The following is an 18,806-nucleotide window of genomic DNA, read 5'->3' on the forward strand; positions in this document are numbered from 1 at the left end:
TTTCAGAAAAGAGAAACTAGGTTTGAACACATCTGGATTGAGAGAACATATCTGGGAATTCCCCACCTTCAACAGTAAAGGCAAAATGGAAATTACATTTAAAAAATAAATTTTATTTTATTCCACCCCCCGCCCCCGAGTTTGAGTGCAATACTAAAAAACAAACAAAAAAAAAATGAGGGCCGGGGATTTAGCTCAGCGGTTCTGGCACCTGCCTTGCAAGTGCAAGGACCCGAGTTTGATCCCCAGTACCAAAAAACAAAAACAACCACCAAAAAAACTATGAGTTACAGGTGTACACACTACATTTAGCCTCTAGGATACCTCCTTTGGTTGTACGCTTTCTGCAGAATTTTACACAAATAACTGACATCACATTGTCAATTTACTTGTATGAATTTGCACATGAGAAATGTTCCAAAGATGTTGATGACTTATAATTGAGAACCTTGCACACTCACGGGGCTTTGACACAATCTGCTTCATTACTTGTATACTTCCTGTATACAGATGGCTTGTCACTGTACTGTGTTCATGTGCTCTGTGAATAAAACCAAAACGACTAGAGGTATTCACATAAAATATATATTAAGGATAACGACTAGCAGTATTCCCAAACAATAGGCATTGATACGGTTTCTCCACAATGCAATGTGTGTGTAAAAAATCACGTATAAATGAAGACTTCCCACATTATTCATACTTACTCTGTGACTGTTCATGTTTTCTGAAATTATGGGAAACACAAAATGCTCTCACATATTCCACCTAAGGTTTCTCTCCAGTGTGACTATTTTTATATCTTCAGAAATCAATGTGACTGGTGAAAGCTTTCAATCACTGCTTACATGCACACGACTTCTACAGTGCATTCTTTGATGTTTATAGAATGAACTGTGATAAGGAAAAGCTTTCCCACACTGATCACATACATAGGGTTTCTCACCAGGGTGACTCACTTTGTGTCGACCAAATGAACCGCTAGTAGGAAAGGCTTTCCCACGCTGCTTACACAGAAAAGGCTTCTCTCCAGTGTGACTTCTTTCATGTGTTAGACAACCATTTTGAGTGGGAAAGGCTTTCCCACACTGTTTACATACATAAGGCTTCTCCCCAGTGTGACTTCTTTCATGTATTTGATGCTGACTGTGAGAGATGAAAGATTTCCCACACTGCTTACAAACATAGGGTTTCTGTCCAGTGTGAGCTTTTTCATGGGTTTGACAATAACGTTGAGAGGTAAATGCTTTTCCACATTGCTTACATACATAAGGCTTCTCCCCAGCGTGAGATTTCTCATGGATTTGACAAGAACTATGAGTGGTGAATGCTTTTCCACACTGCTTACATACACAGGGCTTCTCCCCAGCGTGAGATTTCTCATGGATTTGACAAGACCTGTGAGTGACAAATGTTTTCTCACACTGCTTACAAACGTACGGCTTCTCCCCCGTGTGAATTCTTTCGTGGGTCTGACAATAACTGTGAGTGGTGAAAGCTTTCCCACAGTGCTTACACACGTAGGGTTTTTCTCCACAGTGATTTCTTTTATGTTCTTTACAATTACATCGTGCGATAAAATCTTTCCCACACTGCCTACATACATAAGGTCTCTCTCCAGTGTGAGTCCTTTCGTGGGTTTTACAACTGCTTTGTGTCATGAATGCTTTCCCACATTGCATACATACATAAGGTTTTTCTCCAGTGTGAGTTCTTTCATGGTTTTTACAATTGGTTTGTGTGATGAAAGCTTTTCCACATCGCTTGCATACATAAGGTTTCTCTCCAGTGTGAGTCCTTTCATGTATCTGACAATGAATCTTTTTCCTGAAGGCTCTCCCACATTGCTTACACGCATAGGGCTTCTCCCCAGTGTGAATTCTTTCATGTTTTTTATAATTGCTGTTGCTGATGAAAGCTTTCCCACACTGCTTGCATATATAGGGTTTCTCCCCAGTGTGTGTTCTTTCATGGATTTTATAATAGGATTTACTTCTGAAAGATTTGTCACACTGCTTACATATATAGACTTTATCTTTTTCTTTAGGTACCAAGGGCTTCTCTCCAGTGCGACTTCGTTCACTGCGATCAGAGTAGGATTTCCCACAGCGCTCATATTCATGGGGTTTCTTTCCAGCTTTTGTTGCTTCATGTTTCTGAAAGGACTGGAAATTACTGCAGGTTTCCTGATGTTCATTACACGTAGACAGCTTCACTTCCAATACCGGACACTCACATGATTTGTGAGCTCTGATGGGTACGTTCGCTGATGCCTGACCTATCAGATAATTTCTATAAGCAAAACCTTCAGCTGGTTGTGTACCAAGTGTTTTCATGGTAACATTAGGGTCTGAAGTCCAAAAACACTCTTCTTTATGTGGATTCCATATTTTATACCGGTAACATTTCTCTACATCTTCACTTCTATAAAAGAAAAAACAAGAATCACATTTAAAAAGAATAGAACAACTATCACATGTAAAAGTGACTCCTTATTAAGGATTTTCCAGATCTGGTATTGAACTGGAAAGGATGGCTTGAAAACAGCTTTCAATACAACACTGGTATTCATCTGGGAGCTGAAAACTGATGCGTTTATAGTAGATAACATTAACTTTCATGTTGGAAAATTAATATACATGTGAATTATATATTTATATTTAGATTTGATACTCTTTCCACCAGGACACTACTGAAGTTCCCTTCCACTGAACATCTTTACCCCATATGAAACATCTGCTTTTCTTTTTTCAACCATCTCTCCTGTATTTTGCTCCTTAATTCATATTTTGGATTTCTCAGAGAATCTATTTCATGGGATACTGAACTTTCCAAGTCTTAATTATTTCACTTACTACCACAGGCTTGCAAACCATCTATTTTTTAGAAAATGACATTCATGTTAACTAATCCATTCATGTTAACTGAATACAATTCCATTAAGTATACACACCTCATTTTTTTCAGTACTGGTGATTCCACCCAGGGTCTTAGCACCAAGCTGCACTCACAGCCTTATTTATTTTTTCTATTTTGTGAAGAACTCTCATTAGATATGAGATAAGCATGAGAGCGTGATCTTTCTGCTTCAGCCTCCCACAGTGCTAAGATTCTAAACAGGAACCGTCATCGCTGGAACCCTCATGGTTTGAGCTCACTCCTCTGTGGATGGGCATCTGGCTTGTTTGCCAATCTTAGCTATTGTGAGGTGTGCTGCTACAAACAAGGATACGCATGTATCACTATGATATGACTGTTTAACTATAGCACAGTTTACCTGGATTGGATGAAAGCTGGTTTTGCTTTTGCTTTTTTTTTTTTCCTGGTCCTGGGGATCAAACTCAGGACCTTGTGCTTACAAATCAGATATGGCTGCAATGAGCTAAATTCCTGGCCCCTGAAAGCTCTGTTTTTAATATTTTGTGGAATCTCTTATTGACATTTCCATAGAGACTGCACTATGTGACATTCCAAGTGACCATATAGGAAAACGTCTTTTACTAATTTTGGAACAAGAACAGACTAAAAACTTTGGCAAAACTGACTGAAAACCACTCATCAAAACAATGGGATTCATTTCAATTTTTCACAAGGTTAGCAAATTTGCAAATATTGAATGTGGATACCACATTCAAATATTGATAGCATTTCTCTTTTTTTTGGTACTGGGGATCGAACTCACACCTTTGCACTTGTGAGGCAGGTGCCAGAACCACTGAGCTAAATCCCCGGCCCCAGATAGCATTTCTTAAATAAATTGTTTGATATGAAAGGGGGCTTTAGAAAAAACTCACATGAACACACAATTAACGGCCTGCACTTGGGTCCTAGCCTAAACCTGTAACTTATTTCATCTATACTTATATCCAATGCTTAGATTTAATGTCAAACATTTTTATAAGCTTGAGCACGAAACAAATTTCTACTGATTCCCTGACTCCTGAGGACTATTATTCTTCTTTGCGAGTGCAAATTACCTTAGGTTTCTTCTCCAAAATGTGCTCCTATTTTCAATTAGCTGGTCAGTCAAGGTTTCTGTGGAAGTGTAGAAACAGAAATATTATGATGAGTTACTATGTTATTAAGTAAAATGTAATGGGTTTCAGTTCCAGTGGACATTTAAGTGGTGAAATCAATTCGTTGGTGAGGGCCGGTTTTACCTCAAAATGGTCAACTGAAGGTTGTACCTAGCCTTCAAAGTCTCTCTACCTTATACAGGCAGATTACACTGTCTTTAGAGAGATACTGGCCTAGGATTTCTCAACTAAAAACACACAGGAAAGAACCTTGTAATGTTCCTATGAGAACTCTTTAAGGGTTAATACCGTACCCGAGTCCTTCTGTTATCACAAGAAGCAGTCATTTGGGTCAGAACGCTAGACTTTGTTCCTAAGTTACAACTAAAATTCCAGGCACGACCCAAGGTGTTACTATGTCAGGCTGGTCATCACTCAAGGGTCCACTGAAATATTATGGCATTATTTAAAAACATCAGGAATATTCATCAAAATGCACTCATAATCTAATGAATGAAATTTTACCAATCAATAAGAAGCAGCACTCTCTACATATACAAATTAGAAAATGACTATCTTCCTTACCTATAGCAGACATGTTCCTCAGTGTTTCTGACATCACGTCTCTGTAGAGCTTCTTTTGGGATGGATCCAGCAGAGCCCATTCCTCCAAAGTGAAGTCCACAGCCACATCCTCAAACATCACTTCCTCCTAAACCATCACACATATTTCCAGGAATAAGACAGAGTCTCGAGCAGAGCACATTTCAACTCCACTCATAAACAGCTGAAACGGTGTTGAGTCCTTCAAAAGTCTGCTCCATGCTTTGGTCATCAACACTTATTTTCCAACACTTAAACTCTGCAATATGCAAACAACGCATAGGAAATCTGATGCTAGATTGAAGTCCTTGCTAAAGCCACAGCAGAATGGGAGCACTCGTTTTCCTGCTGGTTAGATCCAGTTTTATTTGTACACTGTCTATGAAACACGGGTCATAGAGGGAGCTTATCAAAAATCAACATCCAAATAATAACCAAGGTAGATGAGTATCTAATGGATTATTCTGCCAACACAGAGAATATCTCTTTTCTCAACTTGTCACTTGGGAAATGGATCCTTTCCTTCTCTGATTTTATTCAGACAATATTGGGAACCCTGAACTTGGTTTCATAGGCTAAACCTTAATTGGACACTAAGTAAAATTCATGAATGATAAATTGAAATTCAATGCCAATGAAAGACATTTAATTCAGAATGTCCAATGACAATGTATTTAAATTAGGGAAAGTATGTTATCTTGTGTCTCAATGACACCAAGTCGTCAATAATCACAGGGCTACAAAAAAATTCTAGGTGGTGGAAGGGAGAGCAATGGAGTGGATGGATACGATCAAAATAGACATAGGATAAGTACTGACACCAAATTTTGCAAAACTCACTAATAATGGAAAAATTAAAGAAAAAATTTATCAATTCCCAATCAAGTTTTTGTTACGTCAGTCAAATTATATATGCTCAGTGTAAAAATGTTAAATAATGTTCAATTCCCAACAAGCAGGATGGTGACAGTTTGGCTAATATATAAGAAAGAAATAAAAAATTAGATATTTTGGGCACTGTACTATTAGCAGAGTGAATGACACACAGATCACAGAAGGTGAAGACAGCCTTCAGTGGCTCATCTGTAAACTGAATACTGACTCATGACGGAGCTGTTATTGTACAAAGTCACAAAAATCACAATCTGTTGAATACAGACACAGGAAGAAATAGGTACATATATCAACACATGCACTTTATTCTCCATATTCCATGAACAATAATTACATTACATCTTCACATGAAAATATGAACTTGAATACTTTGAGAAATCAGACAAATACATTGTCGAAGTGCAAAAGTGTTTCCTCAATAAAAAATTCAGAAGTCCTCAGAAATACAGGGACAAATCAAAAGGTGTAAAACAGACAAGAAATTTAAAAATTTTGCAGTGCGTACAATAAACATGGTTTGTAGACAGAGTATAAAAATTGATGAACACATAGAAAAAAAAAACAAAACATACTAAACAAGAGAAAACACTGCTATAAAAGAGGATCCATGATCTCGTCTGAGGAAATACTTAAAAGAAATGAACTGTGGAAAGACACAACTAGTTAGCAGATGTACGTAAGAATAGTGTGTTAGTCACTTTTCTCTCCTTTACTGAGACAAAGTACCTGACACCCAAGTTGGAGGGGAAGGCGTTTATTTCGCTTACACATCAGAGAGGTTTTAGTTCATAGTAGGATGGTTCCAAGACAGGGATGCCAAACAGACTTCACAGAGGAAGAACAACATGGTGCCCACACAGGAGCAAAGGCAAGAGCAGGATTTAACAGCATCTCTCTGCCCCTTTTATCTTATTCAGACTACCAGAATTAGGGCAGTGCCAAACTAATTACTCACATGTAGTGGCTTAGTAATCACACGTTCCAGATTAAACTACCTCTTAAAAAGAAAGCCCACCTCATCTGCATAAGCTTTGAGAGGGGCATCTAACACAAACCATAACGAATAGCAGGTCAGCTGCTACGCTGCACTGCCGTTCCTCTACTTTGGAGTAAACTGGAAGCTACAGACCAATGACTTTAATCTAATTCTCATAAAATACATTATGCTGTTGTTCCTGAGACAGATGTGATTTTCACATTAATGAAAACTGAACGAGATTGATAAAGAGAACTTCTGTAAATAGCCTGAAGCCTACAAAATGTTAAGGAAATATAGAATAAACGCTGTCTTTCGCTTCTGTAATTTGTTTTGCTTTGCTTGTTTCTTAGGACAACAACAACAGAAGTTAGCCAAGGACAGAGAAAACCTGAAAAGAATTTATTAGTATAGATTCTATTTGTATTAACCAAGAAATTATGTTCAAGTTGTAACATCAAAAATATGCTTGGTTGGTAAAGCTACTGTCACGTGAAATGGGTGATGGAAATTTTACAGGGGGTGGAAAATACTTGCGAATACGCTACCGCACAGGAATGGGTCTGAAACAACAATTTTATTTGAAAGTGGGTTTTGAGATTTGTAAACAGACATTTCAAACACGGAAAATTAGGAAAAATACTTTGGACAAGCCTATAGTTTAATTCCTCAACAAGTAATTGAATCAAACAAGTTCTCAATTAAAATAAGCATGGAGAAAAAAAACTAAAAAGATTAAAGTAACCAGAAGTCAACCAAACAGAAATAAGAAATAAACATACTTTCTTTATATGATATTTACACAAACAACTAAGAGAATATGAAAGATCAGAAAAAAAGAACAAGCCTATATCAAGTCAGTAAAATTACATTTTGCATAAAAAGAACTGATGAAAATATGTACTGTATAAATAGAAATTCATATGAGCAAGGGAAATAAACTCAAGACACTTCTTAAACACACTGTGAAATAGTTAAGAATGTTTTAATTTATCATGGAAAATTAACACAGCATTCAATGTGAAGTGTTTTCATACAAAAAAGTTGTTGAAATAAAATGATCAGTTTTAACATCTGAATTCTTCAATGCAAAAACACTTTAAGTTATTAATGTTGTTAGTTTACATTTGTTAATGAAAAAGTACACAACTATTTTAAAAGTATGACACACACAGGGTTAATTTCAAAGCACAGAATAAAAATTTCAAAGAAAGCATACATTAGTCTAGCGTTGATTTAACAAAACCTGGTAGAGTTAAATTAATCTGACACTATTCAATCTATACCTGATGAAAATAAAGGTTACACTGAACAAAGCATGATGCAGTAGGTAGTTCTCCAACAAAAACTAACAATTCTTCCTCTGCATTTCACTGAAAAGAGCGTCAAATGGCTGAGGCAAAAACATGAAACTGAAGGGACAATCACATATCCACAAATATTTTTGAAGATTTCAAAATACCTGCATGAGTAATTGAGAGGTCAAAAAACCTATAACTGTCATCAAAGTCAACAATCTCACCCTCCAAGTGGACTCAATGGGCATTTTGAAACACTTCACCCCGTAACTGCCGAGTTCAGCACACACTCTTCAAAATCAAAGAATTATTCAGCAACATAGACTACGTTCACAACAACAAGAAAGACCCGAATTCTAAACAGAAGCCATGTAAAGTGAGCTCTCACAACATGGCGGAATGCAACTAGACACTAAAAGCAGAAACAGACTCTATGCCACGCTACCTCGTCCATGAAAGTTTCCACTTGGGGTCCACTGTCCCTCGCCTACCCTCTGCTATCTGGTATCTCGGTCTGGCACTCTGCCTCAGTCCTGGACCCACCTGAGTCCTCAGCAAGCATCTCACGTCTTCATGAGTCTCTGCCTGATTCCTCAAGTCGGTCCCATGCCCATCAGCGCCTCCGTGTATCACCCCACATGGCTTGCAGGCACACGGTGTCTCCACGGAGGCCCTCTGACTCAAGGGATCCTCCATCCAAAATACCAATCCAGTCCCCCAGCAACCAGAATCTCTGTGTGGCACTCAGTACTGGTTCCAAGCCTGCCCGAGTGTTGACCTCGTATCCCTGGTCAGCTTAAGTCTCCATCAGCAACCAGCGTCCTACCTGGGCGTCGTGGTGTCTCCATGTGGCACCCTGTATCAGTCTTGGCCTCACCTCAGTCTTCACTCAACACCCTGGGACAACCTGGACATCTGCCTGGCACCGTGAGCTGGTCTTGCACCTGCAGGAGTCTGTCCGGCACCCATGGCTGGCCCTGGCCACCTGAACATCTGCTAGGTGCCTCAAGCCCGCTTCACTATCTACCCATGTGCGCTGACCCTCCGGAGCCTGGCAAACCACACGAGTCATGCTCCACTGAGCGCCCCTGATCCACCAGAGCTCCCACCTGGTGTCTGTAGCAGGTCCCCTGTGCAACACAATCTCCCTGTCACTTGGTGCTTGCCCCAGGGCATCTTGAATCTCTGCCAGTTGCCCTGGCCCACTTGAGCCTCCTCCTGGCACCCAGCAACACACACACACTTCCCAGGGCACTAGAGTCTCTGCCTGGCACTCCAGAACCAACAAAGCCTCCTCCATACGGTGCCACACACACCCTCCCTGCACACCCTCCCTCCCAGTCTGACTCTGCCTGCTGGCAGAAGAGGAAACGGAAAAGGGCAAATTCATGGGACCGGATGGAAACAGACTGGAACTCGGACAAGAAGGGACCTGTGTGGACACCCAGGCTGTGGCACAGGAGACACACGGCAAGTGCACGCGTGAGCTCCGCTTGGAGCATCTGAACCGGTCTCCACTGCATCTTAGCTGTTACCTGGTTCTCTTTCTCTTTTTCCCCTTTCTGCACTGATTTAGTGGTTCCTCTTCCTCCCCGTCTCCCTTTCCTCCTCTTCTAGTATTGTGGCATCACTATTGCTTCCTTTTTACCGGTTTCTCCACTTTTCAAAATCCCTATCAAGTTATATTTCTTATAATCTGCTGTTTCTCCATCACACCCCTCTTCTATCACATTAACTTCCGGGCTGGTAGAGTCTATACTTGCTCTGTTTTAGTATTTCTAGGTTCTCTAGCTTCTTTTCCAACACACAAGTACAAGTTCTCCCAACTTTGCAGCTATCCTCAATCCCAAATTACAGCCTCGCCTTTTAACACCATCTCTCTACCCACTATTATCTTTTATATTCCCATAACTCACCATGCATCACAAATAGAAAACCCGTAACAGAACCGAACGCTCTATCCAAAGCTTTACCGAACATAATCTCTCCTATCTACCTCTCCCTGCACTGAGTCCATGTCTCTTTCACCCAACCCTCCACCTCTTTTCTCTCCCTCTATGACTTAGGTACTAACAACATTAGAGTGTAGCTTATAAAGGGTCTGGACAAAGAGTGTACGTGCACAGCGTGGTCATACTGTATGAGCAATGTACGATCAGATTTGTACATGCTGCTATACTCAGCAGTAATTCCTTCTTACAACACACAATCAGGGACCAAACCATCTAAACCAAATACTGAAGAGGTGAGTATCATCTCTGCAGAAATAAAACAGGAAACATATCACCCAAAGAAAGAAGCCAAGTAAAAAGATTCTCATATCAACTACAATCTCTCCTCACTATGGCAGACCTCAAGCCACAGGTCCAAAGGACAATAAAAATTACAGACATAAACGTACAGGAGCTGGGAAAAGAAGGCAACAAAAGCCACCCAATATCTCCCAGCGCTCCCACCGCGGATCTGGGGGCATCAATGGAGAAAAAAGTAAATATAAGGTGGCAGAGCTCTATGAAAAGTTTAAAAAAAGATGAAGGAATTGGATAAGTTCAGAAACAGAACAGCCCAATAGTTTATGGAAGTATCATTCAAAATATCCAATGAGGATTTGGGGAAATAAATAAAAGTTTAGAAAAGCTCACCAAAGTGACTAAAACCATAAATGACAGATTCATCCAAGATATAAAATTCATGATAAGGTATCACACACAAATACTAGAATTAAAAAAAATACAGAATTGATAAACTGCAATAATGACCAGTGTGAAGACAGAGTATCTGAAATGGAAGACAATATGGTAAATTATAAAGTTGTAACGATACAACACACTCCTTTAAAAAAAAGAACAAAAAAGAAATTCGTTCAGCAGTTGTTAGATAACAAAGTACACTACCCAAAGGCTAGCTGGAGTTAGAGAAGAGCTGAAAGATAACACAGACAGAATTATTAGTTTGCTTAACTGTCAAAATAGAAAATTTCTCAACTATGAGAAAAGCTGTCTTTTGCCCTTTTCTGTCACTGCTGAGACAAAACATCCAGCACCAAAAGTAAAAGGAGGAACGATTTATTTAGCTCACAGCTTGTAGAGTTTTCACTCCATCATCAGCTTCCTCCAAGGCAGGGTGGCTTGGAGGACCAGCATCACAAATGAGAAACAGTTCACAGGAGGCAAAAAATTAGAAACAAGTAAGAGAAAAGGCAGACAAGCCCCATTTTGTCCCTTACGTTGTATCCAAGCTACTGAGATGAGGACAGTGCCAAATCAATCCGTGACAGTAATCACCCACCCTAATCCAAGCACCTCTGATCACGGCACTGCCCCATGAATTAGTCACACACTCTAGATTCAGCAACCTCTGAAAAATTCACACCTATGACTGCACAAGGCTTTGGGAGGACATCCAGGCACAGCCATACAAGAGGGTTCATTATACAAGTGAGAAAGGCTTCCGGAATACCAACTATGATACAACTATGATACAAAGAGAAGCACAGCCGGGCGTGGTGATGCACGCCTGTAATCCCAGTACTCAGGAGGCTGAGGCAGGAGGATCGCTGTGAGTTCGAGATCACCCAGGGCTACATAATGAGTTCCAGGTAAGTCTCAACTACACCATGAGACCCTGTCTCAAAAAACAAAATGAGAAGCTCACCAGGACCCATAATCATTAACTTGTCATATGTCGTGTCCATTGAAAGAATTTTAAAAGCAGTTAGAGAAAAACAGAAGATTACATATAAAGGCAAATGCATGATAAATAAAGCAGACTTCTTGACACAGACCTTAAACATCAGAAGGGTTGGAGTGAACATTTTAAGACCGGACAGCAATAATCTCCCAACCTAGATCAACAGACACAGCAAAACTGCCCTTCAAAATTGATGGAGAAATAAGGACATTTCATGAAATAGAACAACATAAGTAATTTATAATTATTAAAACAGCACTCCAGAAAATACTTTAGATTATCCTAGACAGAAAAGCTAAAAATCCAGTTGGAATGAAATCATGAAGCAAGTTCAATGGCTAAATAACAATAAAAGATTACAGGAAGGGCCTGGGATGGAGCTCAGAAGCACAGTGCCCAACCTTAAGAGGTGCAAGGTCCTGAGTTCCATCATCAGTACAAAAAACAAACAAACACGACAGGAAAAACAAAGTCACCAGCAAAGAAAGGGCAATTAGAGAACTAATCATCACCTCTCACTAATATCTCTCAATGTTAATGGAGTCAACTTTCCCAGTACGAGACACAGACTAGCGTGCTGAAGGAAAAAACAGAATCCAAGAGCATGATGCATGAAAGATTCTCATCTAATTCAAAAAGGTTTTTGCAGTGTAAAATTCAAGGGATGGAAAACAGTACACATGCACTAGAACCTCTAAAATTAGCAGGGGTATCGATTTTGATGTCAGAGAATAGGAATTTCAAGATCAAACTGGTCAGAAAAGACAAAGAATGTCACTACAGAACAGTCCTCAAAGAAAGGAAGAGAGGCTCCCAAGAACTGGTATTAAATAATACAAACAAACCCTCAGCCAATCTTCTCAAACAAAGGAAGGGAAAGATTCAAATCCATGCCATTAAAAATGAAAAAGATGAAATCACAATGGATCCTGCAGAAATCCAGCAGATCATCAATACCTCCTTTGAGAACCTGAACTTTAATTACATAAAAAAAACTCAAGACGAGTGGAAAGTTCCTGGACACGTACGAATTACCAAAGCTGACTCAAGAAGAATGACCGAAATATGAAAATCTATAGAAGGGACAGCAATTTCCAGTTGACATGAAGAAGTAGAGAAATAGAAAGAAACCATAGCTTGGGAGATAAAGAAAATATTCTAAAATGAACCAGCATGATAATTATGTATATTTTAAATGAATAAATCAAATGATAAGTAAATTATACCTTTTGAAGGCAGCAGAAAAGGCAATCTCTTCTTGAGGACAACTTTTCAAAGAATCTGGACAGTTACTCACATTGCAACCGATAATACTGATGAAAGGAGAGCAGAGCAAGTCTGAGGGAGAGATGGACATGAAGGAAGAAGGTATGGGGGCCAAGAAGCAGGAGCAAGAAAGAAAATGTAAAAAGTAGAGGAGGAGAACAGGAAGGGAGAGACAAAGGAAGAAACAAAAGAACGAAGAAGGCAAACAAGGGAAAAGAGACAACAAGAATGGGAAGAAAGGAGAGAGAGTCAGAAGGACGCGGACAGAAAGCAGAAACAGAAACACAGAAGCTACAGCGCTCCGCTGACTGCACCGCTCGACACAACATGTCTAGGCTGGCGCTCGACAGGGAAGGCCTTCGTGATGTTCTCTGAGACTTAAGTTTTAAGAAAAATGGGAAAAGATGCTGATCTTGTATGCTGGACTCTTCAACCAGCCTACCTTGAGATATTTCAGAATTTGGGATAGGACTTAATGAAAACTGAGGAGTCGGGATTGCTGACCACCACAGGGAGTTTGTAGACAGAGACAATGCAACGGGAAACAAAACTTTTCTACGTAGGTAGGGGAGGGGACGTAAAGCGGGGGAGACGGGATAAAATAAAAAAATTTTTAAAAGTTTATAAGAAAACAGCCGTGGTGAGGAGAATTTCTTCTTCGTACCAGCCCACTTCATCAGGAGAAATACTGCAGAGAACATCTTCGATGATGTAAGACTCAGGTAAGGCAAGAGAGAAAAATACTACTGTCACCATAATCGGCATAACTAACCCTAACAAATGAAGTATTTACAACATAAACTCGGTCATAGAACGAATGAGCATTTTTTAAAAGAAACACAGGTATAAAAGACACAAGGGGAAAAAATGAGAACCAAGACCTGTCATGTAAAGGTGCGAGATCCCAATAATGAATGTAGCTGTACTGTCCACCTAAAATGTACCCATAAACGCAATTTAAAAAAAAAAAGACACAGAGCGGGCAAAACCCATAACCAGTGCAGCAAGAGATGAAAAAAAGGTTTTACAAAAGAAGGTTCCTCATTACAAATAGGAGCACAGGATACAAGGAGACAATACAGAGCACAGCTTACACCAGAAAGGAAAAAAGAAGGAATAAAACAAAGGTATCATAAGAGACAAAATGCGTTTCGCTTTGAATTCATAAAATTCACGAACCCAGGAAAAGTCAAGTATTATTTGGTTATGAGATGGGAATTCCTGCCCACTTGTGGTGGGAGTGTGGATGTATCTTAAGATTGTAAGTGAATACACAGTCCAGGCACCAAGATATATGGTTCTGAGCACCTGTGGCTTCCTCTCAACGCTGGCTCTAAGTCAGCAAGAAAGAGAATGCTCCCTGTGGAATTTATATTACTGAAAGAACCAGAGCAACGCACTTTCCCATAAGTGTGGAAAAGGCAAATAAGATGTTACGTTGCACTTGGAATCACAGGGGCTGAATCTGCTGATTTAGCAGAGGCAGCTACACACCTGAGCCACTCAATATCAGGAGGCCCTAAAGGGTGGGGGTTGGGCAAGAGCAGCCTTCTCTCTGGCTCTGCACCCCAAATCCAAGCTCAGAGACTCGCTGCAAAGTACTCCGAGTCTGTACTCCCAAACTCTTCACTCTTGACCTCCCTACCTGAGCCGCATTTCTGATCCAGCTACAGTAAAAAACCCAGCAGACGTCAGCGCCTGGTGCCTACACATTCACTGGGAGGTGCACAGCCCACACCAAGGGGCGCCTTGAAGGGAAGCTCACTGCTTTATCTCACTGTGCCAATCCCATGGCTTCTCCAGTATCCCGACATGAGGGGGTGCTCCAGAGTGTGGGGATGCAGCAGGCCTCAGTGGGATTTCCAGGACTGCAGTCTCCGGTCAGTTATGAAACACATAACAAAGGCTCGGTGTCAGCTCTTTCCTCAGAGAGATATGTCACTGCAAAGGAGTGACGAGCCAGCCTTAGAGGTGACAGCACCAGGCAGACGATGTTTACATAGAGTCCAAGGACTGTAGCAAATATATAAGATGACAACACTGTCCTTCTGGAGGCATACCACGGCACAAGTCCAACTCAAATTCCAAGTGTTTCTCAGCCTGTGGCAAAATCGTAGAGCCTTTTGGAAGTTGTGTTTATTAATAGGAACACTTTCAGCTCCCCTTGATAACCTAATAAAATCCCATGAATTTTTCTCAGCATTCTATATGGTATGGCAAGGCCTCATTTCAGTGGTTTATTTATGAGCAGAGGAGACCCCTGACACGCTAAGATGATACATCTTTTTCAGTGCTCTGTGTAATACAGGACTTAAGTGCTGTAGGGATAAATTTTATTTATTGCCCTTTGTCGTGTACGGTTTCCTAATTAATTTGGCTCGATCTGCTAAAAGAATGTCTATTAGTCTTAAATAAGTATAAAAGGGAAAGTTTATTGAAGGATATGTGCATATAGAAAATAAAAGTAAGAATGGAGAGGATAAAGAAAGAGGAGAGTCCTCTAATAGTAAGAGGGACTCTATCCGGGAAATTATCCTTAGGCTCTCTGGTAACAATACTGGAATGTTGGAGGAATTAGGTTTATTATTTGCAATATAGCACGGGTCTCTTCAGTAATCCCTTTAGCTATAGGTTTCAATCCCGGGTGTAAGATAGCAGCAGCAGCCTGGGTTAGGTGGGCTGTTTTTATAGCTCTCTAGACAAAGGTAGTAAAACTACCTGAATTTTTGGCGCGAAAAAGGTGAATGTGCTTGCAGTCACGTCCCAACCAGGCCCTGGCCAGGGGTCCGGGAGGGGCGGAATGTATCACATTTTTTATTTTGATGTTAAGAATATTTGGTTTTTTTAACAAAGTCCTTCTTGTTTTTTTTCTAGGGAGGGAGTAGTATTGTTCCATTTTCCCATGTCCCCTATCTCTGTCATTTTTTTTAACATTGTCTCAATAGGGGACCCTGTCTCAGCCAACAAAAGAGTTATCATTAAATGTTTATAAGTAGGGGGAGCAGTGCGCACTATCAAATTATGCTGGGTAGCCGTCAGAGGGCTAGCCAAATATATGTCTGTTTGTCCTAGCATAATAGCCGTTTTTATGGCTTTTCCTTTTAAACGGGCTATGCCATCCTTTAAAGTATATCATGGACGCGTTTCAGTCGGCCATGACCCATCAGTAGGATATTGCGCAATATATCCCCTAGTGGCCAAAGTTAACACAGAGGTGGAGGACTCAGCTGGATCGGCATGTTGATGGTCTCGAATAGCAGTTTGAACAAAAGGATTAGTGGAGATTGTAAGAAATGTTTGGGCATCCACATGATCCACACTAATTCCTCCAGTTCCAGTATCAGTTATTCTAATCATCTAATTTAACAAGGATTCTCTAGGCTTTTGGGAGAATTTGGTTAAAATATCAGTAATTTCTTGTTGGGAAAAATCTTCAGTAATTATGGTATACTCTCTTTGATCTCCCCTAACCTTCTGTTGCCGCCGCTGGAGGGGTTTAGCTTGTAGTGGGCCTGATTGCAATCTTGGGGGATATTTTTCTTGGTCATATCTATGTGCTTCTTCTTCTAAATCATCCCAATTAATATCATTATCATTAGTATCATCCCAAATATCTCCATCCCAAGTATCAGGGTCCCAATTTATTCCAGCTGTAGCGATAACAGCATGTACTTTTCGGGAGTTAATTCGTCCGCGCCTCTTCTTATATTTATATTGAGCGCAGCGAACGGCAGCTTTTTCCGCTATAGACTGATATCCACGAGCTTGATCCCCCAATATAAAATTCTGACACTGTAACATAGCCAATTTACTCTGTAGTTCGGCATTTTCTTTTTTTAAAGTAAGCTTTTTTTGTAACAAAGTTTCTACTTTCTGACACATATATCGATAAGCAGACAACAAAATCCATCCTCGGCGAGAGATGGCAGTTAATTCAGCTCCTTTTTTTACCGGAACAGTTCCCAACACTTCGATAACCTGGGGAGGATTTGCCTGCTGCAGTTTGCCACTCCAATTTTCACTTAAACCTGTTCCCATAGCCCACTGTCTGGCTAAGGAGGCAAACTGCGGATCTTCCCACCCAGGAACATCACAAGTAACACAGGCGATTTTTTTAGTTTTCTTACGAAAGAAAGGCATGGCTGCGTTGTCTCAGCGGATCCTGCTGACTACGCCAATTTGTAGGGATAAATTTTATTTATTGCCCTTTGTGGTGTACGGTCTCCTAATTAATTTGGCTCGATCCGCTAAAAGAACGTCCACCAGCCTTAAATAAGTATAAAAGGGAAAGTTTATTGAAGGATATGTGCATATAGAAAACAAAAGTAAGAATGGAGAGGATAAAGAAAGAGGAGAGTCCTCTAACAGCAAGAGGGACTCTATCCGGGAAATTATCCTTAGGCTCTCTGGCAACAACACCGGAATGTTGGAGGAATTAGGTTTATCACTCGCAACATAGCACGGGTCTCTTCAGCAATCCCTTCAGCTACAGGTCTCAATCCCGGGCGTAAGACAGCAGCAGCAGCCTGGGCTAGGTGGGCTGTTTTTATAGCTCTCTAGACAAAGGTAGTAAAACTACCTGAACTTTTGGCGCGAAAAAGGTGAATGTGCTTGCAGTCACGTCCCAACCAGGCCCTGGCCAGGGGTCCGGGAGGGGCGGAATGCATCACACTCCTTATCTTGATGTTAAGAACATCTGGTCTTTTTAACAAAGTCCTTCCTGCTTTTTTCCAGGGAACTGGCCAGGTATCCAGGGAAAGAAGAGGTGAACTAGTGATTATGCGCCTTAGAGAGCAGAAAGCCTTAACCCAAGCCTTTCCAACTTAAAGTTTTAACTTTCCTTACAAGTGCATGCTTGGCAAGCGCTCCACCACTTAACTCTACCTCCAGAGTCACATGGCCTCCAAGGTAAACATTTCTTTGCATTCTCATGGCCTTTTTCAATAGCTAGAAGGAGTCTGGCAATGTAGTGTCATACTGCAAATTTAGGATGTCACTGTCATCAAAACGATCTCTTGCTGGAAGAGGAAAGCTTTGAGTTCGAGACCCTGCATCAAAGACATTTATAAAATGCAGGTCCCCCAGGTGTGCTGCAGGGAAACAGCACACCAGAGTTCCCTCGGTTCAACCCCTCACTGGAATCATCCCACAACCCCATCTCCCCTTCCCTGGTGGACGCCCGGTGGTGGGCCGGGGGTGCCCGAGCCTGCGCTGTAGGCTGGTGGGATCCCAGTGACAGACGGAATGCTGGGGACTCACAGTGGAGCAGTCCCAACCCCAGAGAGCAGGGACAGAAGGTTCCCATCCCAGCGCTAGAGACCAGGACCTCAGACCGCAGTCTACCTCGGCCGGTGCTCGCCACTTCTATTTACACCGCACCCCCATCGCATCCCAGTTTGTACCGCACCATCGTGTGCCTTGAGTGTTCCCCAGAGTTCTTCCCGCGCAGCACAGAGCCGGTGGGAGCCACAGAGCCAGCTGGTCAAGACAGGCGGCTGACAGACTCACAGCAATACGCTCAAGTCGCACACGGAGGCGCCATGATCCCGGAAGAGCCCTACTTCCTGCTCCCCCGGATTGGACAGGTCATAATGCCCGCCCCTTAATCAGTGATTGGCTGCTGCTCCACGGCCAATCCGCTGAGCTGTGCGTGACAGCTGAGACAGAGCCGAACTCTCAACAGCATTTACACTTTTGTCACCTACTTTCCTCTTCTCCGCAACATGCTGGAGCGAAAAAAAAAAAAACCACTCAAATCACGTCTTTCAATTGAAGCCAGGGGAGGGCTTGTTTCCTTCTGTACTTATCAAATAAGTTGAAAAGGAATATTGTAAAATACTAAATATTGTGACATACACTGTCAGTCAGGGGGAGAAACCAAAGAGTGGTTTCTCACTAATGCTGCATGCTTTCTCTCCGCTGTGAACTTCCCCACATGCCATTCCCATGGCCTTCTCCAGAAAGGAGAATCTGGGTGGATCCATGAGCAATACAGTTTACAGCCCCTTTTGGAGCGCACAGTCTCTCTCCGCAGAGAGAAGGCTGAGGTTTTCTGATATTTAA

The 18,806-nt window shown here is 41.2% G+C and overlaps 1 protein-coding gene across 3 annotated transcripts; it reads right to left on the reverse strand.

Moving 5' to 3' along the window:
• Positions 1-210: 210 nt before the first annotated feature.
• LOC104876366 (zinc finger protein 14-like) lies at positions 211-18,284 on the reverse strand. Of its 3 annotated transcripts, XM_033759467.1 has the most exons (5): positions 18,151-18,284; positions 4,602-4,728; positions 3,978-4,035; positions 960-2,424; positions 211-541 (listed from the first exon to the last, which is right to left on the reverse strand). In XM_033759467.1, the coding sequence occupies exons 1-5, from the start codon at positions 18,151-18,153 to the stop codon at positions 533-535; spliced, it is 1,662 nt and encodes a 553-aa protein (XP_033615358.1). In that variant the 5' UTR covers positions 18,154-18,284; the 3' UTR covers positions 211-532. The 3 variants fall into 3 exon arrangements, with proteins under 3 accessions (XP_033615358.1, XP_010642645.1, XP_019066226.1); XM_010644343.3 differs by having other exon boundaries at positions 211-2,424; XM_019210681.2 differs by having other exon boundaries at positions 211-2,424; positions 18,146-18,284.
• Between the last annotated feature and the right edge of the window lie 522 nt (positions 18,285-18,806).

This window comes from Fukomys damarensis, unplaced genomic scaffold (genome assembly GCF_012274545.1).
Source record: "Fukomys damarensis isolate Sample0158 unplaced genomic scaffold, DMR_v1.0_HiC HiC_scaffold_37, whole genome shotgun sequence".
NCBI lineage: Eukaryota > Metazoa > Chordata > Mammalia > Rodentia > Bathyergidae > Fukomys > Fukomys damarensis.